Source organism: Oxyura jamaicensis, chromosome 1 (assembly GCF_011077185.1).
Source record: "Oxyura jamaicensis isolate SHBP4307 breed ruddy duck chromosome 1, BPBGC_Ojam_1.0, whole genome shotgun sequence".
Classification (NCBI taxonomy): domain Eukaryota; kingdom Metazoa; phylum Chordata; class Aves; order Anseriformes; family Anatidae; genus Oxyura; species Oxyura jamaicensis.
In genome coordinates, this window is record NC_048893.1 from 161,258,161 (window position 1) to 161,264,745 (window position 6,585).

Consider the following 6,585-nt stretch of genomic DNA (forward strand, 5'->3'; position numbering starts at 1 on the left):
TCATGTGGTAGGTAGAAGCAAAAGCAATAGAGGGAGCAGGTATCATGAAATAATAATTATGGCTCAAATACTAATGATTCATAGGAGTGTTGCCAGCAGATAAGAGAGGTGATCCTACCCCTCTACTCAGCCCTGGTGAGGCCTCACTTGGAGTATTGTGTCCAGTTCTGGTCTCCCCAGTACAAGAGGGACATGGAGCTACTGGAGCAAGTACAGAGGAGGGCTGCTAATATGATTAGAGAACTGGAGCACCTGTTGTACGAGAACAGGCGGAGAGAGCTGAGCCTGTTCAGCCTGGAAAAGAGAAGACTGAGGGGAGACCTCATTAATGTGTATAAATATCTGAAGGGAGAGTGTTGAGAGGATGGAGCCAGCCTCTTTTCAGTTGTGCCCAGCAACAGGATGAGAGGTAACGGGCACAAACTGAAGCGCCAGAGGTTCTGGCTGAATATGAGGGGACACTTCTTTATTGTGAAGGTGACAGCACTGGAACAGGTTGCCCAGAGAGGTTGTGGAGTCTCCTTCCCTGGATATATTCAAAACCCACCTGGATGCCATCCTGCACAATGTGCTCTAGGTGATCCTGCTCTAGATGATCTTTAGAGGTCCCTTCCAACCTCAGTTGTGATTCCAACCTCATTCTGTGAATGAAGAGTATGCATGCTCTGGAAAAGACAGAAATAAAACCAGGTGGTACATAGCAGGATGGTAGGTTTGTTTGCTTGTTTGTTTAAAAAATAGGATTATAACTATGTAAAACTCTGTGTATCTGTGTGTATCTGTCTGGGAGATCTCCAGGAAGGGAGGGGATAGAGAATCTTACTGTGGTATATATGGAAGTCTCTTGTCCGCAGCCTTTTTGGACATTTGTTGGCAGAAGAAGAAGGGATAGGATGCATAAGGAGGCTCTCAGGTATTATTTAGAAGACTTCAGAATTTCTTCTCCAGTCTCTATTGTGGAATTTACGAGCAAGTGACAAAACCCAGTTACTGGAGTGGTAGTCATGGCATGCTTTTTTAAAATCCAAATAGCTGAACAAAGAGCTGGCATTGCTTAATCCAGTTGACTTCAGGGAAGATTTGTTTTTGAATAGAATTACTGTTTGTCACTATACTTTGAATAAAGTATAAGTGAATTGTACTGTATCACATTTTGGATTTTAAAAAGGGAAATTTAATTAAAATTCAGCTAGCTTGTGAACTTTGCTAAAAGCAAGAGCTAAGGGATTTAAACTCTAGAGTGTCTTTAAGCACAAACCATTGAAAGAATGAGAAGAAAAATGTTCAGTGAAAAAGATGTATCTCAGAAGTTGAAGCAGCATGAGATTTGTTCACGTCCAGCTGAGCTGGACAATGGTAAATGGTAATGCTGGACAGTGGGCAATGTTAAAGCAGCCATTAGTGACAATGAGTAAAAAGATTAAGTACAGTCTACTGCCTGCACCATATCAAGCCTAACTTTTGGCCTCGTTGAAAACTGAGATGATGTTGTCTATGGGGACAAAGACCAAGGGTCAGTAGAACATAGAGTAATTGAACTTTATTTTGAAGCAAATGAAGTGGAAGCAGGTTTGAGTTGAGTAGAAGTGTGTAATGGGATATGGGGGTTAAGACGAGGTAATTTTCTACCATGACTTGCAAAAGTATTGTCTTATAAGATCACTGCCTTATTAGCAAGTTCCAGATGGTATCAAGACTGGAAGAAAGAGATACTGTAGGGAACATGGTTTATTTACTAAGGTGTGACTTCAGAGTTATCTTCTCTCTCTTTTTTTTTTTTTTCTTTTTTCTTTTCCAAAACTTTGAAAGACATTTTCAAATATTATCCAAGTGCGGGAAAGCTGTATGATACACTATTTATTGATTGTGTTGGATTCGGCGAGCGTTGAGAACTGACTTCTTTTGTGGTGAAACTAGGGTTGATATCATCCCTTGATCTCATTGTAACTAGCAGTATTCCAAATGTGTGTGCCATGATGCCATTCATTATTTTGTCTGCCAGAGGTGAGACTTGGGCTAAGCAGAGGTGGGTACTGTTGAAAGAGGAGCTAGACTCATTCTGGTGACCTGTCAATAGCCTTGGATGAGTCTTGGCTTTTTTCAGTGAAGGCAAAATGGAAAAGGAGCTTGCATATTAAATATGCTGATACTGAAGGCAGACATCCTCCAAAGTGATTGGGATAAAATGGAAGTAGAGCCTTAAAAGACTCGGTGATACAGGTCTGAAATTGAGAGTTTCTGCTACAGTGATGTGCACTTTGGCCTTCAGGGCTCTCTCAGTTGTATGTGGTACTTCTGTAACATTTCCATATGCTTGCTGTCTGTATTACAATATTGCCAGTAGAAACTGATGGGCGTTACTGGTCTCTCTCCGTGCACAAAATGTGGTTTCCACAGCTGTCCTAAGAACAGAATGTCTGGCTCTGCAAAATGAAAGTAAAGAAACAATGATGGCCCTCTGCAAAACACATCAGCAAGAGACACTGATGTGGGAAGAGGGCTGCAAAAGAGAGAAGGCAGTGTAAGTAAAAGGGAAAAAAATATGTAGACATTTGTCAGTAGACTCTAAGCTCATTGCTCTGGTAATTTAAAACTTTACATTCTAAAACAATTTCTAGTATTTTTACTGAAACTTTTTGCTTTGCTTTCCACTTCATTCTAAACTCTACACAGGAAATTTCTCTACTATGTTTATATGTTTATGTCAGCCAAGAAGCTAGTGCACTGTACTGAAGAAATAACCTGTGAGAATATTTACAGTAACATTTTTTGGGGGGGAATACCACTGTCTGTTCTCTCTTTTGTGTCTGCTAAAAGGATCATTTAATCTATCCCTTAGGTTCCTGATGTCATCAGCAGCATAAGACAAGTCTCCAAAGCAGCACTGAAAGAAGATGCCAAACCAAGTAAAGACAGTGAAGATGCCTTCTATAACTCTCAAAAATTTGAGGTCTTGTACTGTGGAAAGGTGACGGTGGCTCACAAGAAGGCTCCTTCATCATTAATTGATGACTGCATTGAGAAATTCAGCCTTCATGAGCGTCAGCGCCTGAAACTATTAAACGAACAGCGGAATAATGGGTCGAGTTTGGACTTACCCCTGTGTGAAGGAAATGTGCCAGCTTCTCCATTGGATAGCCCATTTGAGGAGCTGGAGAGCCCAAATAACACCACAGGACACGCTGCGATGTTTACAATTGGCAGCCAGACCAACTTGACCAACCTGGCCAGCACACGTAGCTCCTTTCCAGAGCGAATTTTAGAGGACTCTGGCTTTGACGAGCAGCAGGAGTTTCGTTCCCGGTGCAGCAGTGTCACTGCAGTTATGCAAAGAAGGGTTCATGATGCAAATCTGAAAATACAGCCACGCAGAAGACATGCAAGTGCACCCAGTCATGTTCAGCCCTCCGATTCTGAGAAGAACAGGACAATGTTGTTTCAGGTGTGTCCTAGGATGGGCAATTTCATGTTGGTTTTGTACAACATCTTCACCTGTGCAGTTTGAAGCTGAGACAAGTTTTGTAAGACTTGTCTTACACTAATTATTTTACATCTTATTTTAGCATGGATTCAGTATAGTTTCATGATTTGTCAGAAATATTTATGTGTATGTCCATTAATGATTGGAACACAAGTAGCTGGACTTTAAGGAAACCAGCATGACTCATGAGCACTGATAAATTTTAAAAAAATGAATTGTTCATGGACAACAACAACAGAGTTTCAAGGGGCAGAGCCTCGCATATTTCATATGTGATTCTGGTTCATCTGTGCTGCTGAGATCTAGGACTTAGATGAAAAAAGTATTTTATTCAAGAAGATAATCCACGAAGATTTCCTTATGAACAAATCATCTTCTCTGTATGATTAAAAGAAGCCCCTAAGTTCACAGCCTTATGTTTGAGCCAGCTCCTTTATAATTTGTACTGATGTCAAACTGTTCTCATCTGTCTTTCCCAGATGAGTAGACAAATATCTCTGCTTGCACTGAAGGTTTCTTGCTTTAGACCTCAAAGATCTTTCTTCTCTTGCCTGAATTGTATTTGACATCTTCAGAGCTTGTACTGAGAAAACAAAAGGACACTTAGAGGAGGTGACCCATAGAAAGATCTTTGGAACTTAAAATAACAGGGAGCTAAATGCTTGAGTTTTGTCATTGATTTGCATTAAAGATCATTCTTGCCTTTTATTCTCTTGGGGAAATACTAACTGAAGTGCGAATGCATTGCCCTTTGGAAAGCCACAGCTATCCCTGGTAATGAAAAGGATTTAGCTATAAAACTCCAGAAGCTCTGTGGAGGAAGTTCCATACACTTGCAAAGCAGTTTGGGAAAGCTTGAAGGATTTGTTGCAGAACCTCCATTTTCTCACTCAGACTTGTTACAGAAATTTAAAGTATCACCTTAAGATCAGCATAGTTTCTCAGTTGATTTATGGAATATCTGTTACGGTGGTGGGTTTGTTTTAAATCAAAACCACCCACATATTCTGTAGTTTTGCTGATTTCTGTATTGGACCTTATAATTTAGCCACACTGTTTGCTAAAGGCTTTGGTATTATCTGCCAAGCATGTGATCTTTTGATAAAAATAACTCAAAATGATAAAGGAAAAAAACAAAAACAAAGAAAAACAAACAAACAAAACAAACAAAAACAAACAAACAAAACAAAAACAAGAAACACAAAGCCTCTTTCCAAATTTTTTTCCTATTGAATTGAGTGTATTGTTCTTGCTGAAATACTCTTGCTCAATCGAGGCTAAATTATGGCACCCTTTTTCCTGCTGAGTAAGCTGGTTTGCTGAAGGTACTTTATGTGAACAAGAAAGGGCTAGATTTTGACATTTTTGTTGCTGCTAACACTGTGCCCTGTGCCTCCAAGACAGTCATAAACTAGACTTTCTTATTTTTCTTCCCCCCCCCCCCCGTGTTTTTTTGCGGGGTGGGGAGATTTGAAGTTAACCTCATCAGTCCAGACACCAAATCTGTTGTGCTTGAAAAGAACTTTAAAGATATCTCCTCATGTTCTCAGGTAAGCATTAATAAGACGCAGCATATAGATTATCAGAAGAAATGGAATTGATTTCTACTTCAGCTTGGTTGCCTTGCTAGCATATAGGAAGCATAAAAAAAAAAGTGGAGTTTTTTTTTTTAGCATTCTGTCCTGCTCTCCTTTATTCAGTCTTAAAGGCTGCTTTTAAACAGTTTATCCTCTTTGTCTAAATCACAATAAATGAAAATAGATTGCTGTTTTACTCCATTTGCTCCTTGATTTAAAAATTGGGGTTATTTGGGGAGATCATGCAGGTTTGTGATACAATTCCTGCATCATATTTGACAGCAAAATGTTACTGATTTCTCTGGGGAGTACAGCAGAAGAAATGGGATATTAAATTATGATTGCTTTATAAGCAGCTGTAGCAGACTTGAAGTAGTGATGACAAAAAATTATAATAGTGAGAGCTGTTATTCAAATCAGGATTGCACTCATCTGGTAGCATTTTCAAGTAGATATTGCACAAAAATTATGCAACGTCATTCCCAAAGAGCTTAAATACAGAAAAGATGAGCACAGAATAATCAATGTGAGATGCAGCAGTGGTAACTTTGATCGCTGGTCAGAAAGCAAAGTATAAACTGTTCTGCTTTGTGAGAGCATTGGATTTAATTTGGAAGTAGCTTAATCTCCATTTAGGATGCTCTGGGAGTGCTGTCTCTGAATTGCTGATGTGAAAGCCTCTGGAGTAAAGGGAGGAGAGCATCAGATCAGTCCTCCACAAAACCAGCTGTTTACCTACATTGTTTCTTCTGGAATATATGGTAATAGATGAACCTAGCTTTCTCCAGTATAAATGTGTCTCATAAAAAGTGAAACATCAGGGCTGAGGGATTTTTCTTTCTATCTTGTTGTTTGGCAGCTGTTACTTCTGATACTTTCTGTTTTGAGGTCTTTTTTTATTATTATTTTTTTTTTTTTACCTTCTGCCATTTCCTATGCACGTGCATCACTTCAGGCCACTTTAAACATTATTATTCTAGTTTAAAGTATGCTTTCAGGCATACTCTAAACCTGCCTTTCACCCCCAAGTGCTTTCATTTTAATGCTAATAACAAATCTGCTCTTGCATAACTGTGCTACAAATGCTAATACAAATTAAGAACTGGTCAGTACTTCTGAATCAAGTGGAGCCTTAAACTACCAACTATAGGTCCAGGCCCTTATGTAGAGTCTAACTACAGCTGATGTTGCTGCTGAGAGTGGAGAAAGGCATGTGCAAATACAGAATGGAACAATGATCAAACAATTGCCTGCTAATAACTTTATTATAAATACAGATAGAAAGATTCTCACTGCAGTGGTATGGAAAGCAAAACTTGTAGATGGTTGAGTCTTCCTTCCACCCGCCCCCCCTTTGTGGGTGTATTGAGCTCAGTAAAAGTGACACTTCAATTTTACATGCTTGTAACAGGCAAACAAAAGTCCTAAGTGCAGAAAACATTTTTCAGCTAATTTTAAAGTGTGATGGAGACCAGCAGGACCATTGCAGACCTTTACTTTTCGTTCAGTAAAATAACTGTATGCAGT

General features: G+C 39.3%; 1 protein-coding gene across 3 annotated transcripts in view; it reads left to right on the forward strand.

Annotated features, from left to right (window-relative positions):
- Positions 1–6,585, forward strand: part of TBC1D4 (TBC1 domain family member 4) — a 108,858-nt gene that overhangs the window by 60,277 nt on the left and 41,996 nt on the right. For all 3 annotated transcript variants that reach the window (XM_035320595.1, XM_035320603.1, XM_035320611.1), the window contains exons 2-3: positions 2,840–3,442; positions 4,942–5,031. In XM_035320595.1, the coding sequence (XP_035176486.1) occupies positions 2,840–3,442; positions 4,942–5,031 (693 nt within the window). The remainder of the gene's footprint in view (positions 1–2,839; positions 3,443–4,941; positions 5,032–6,585) is intronic.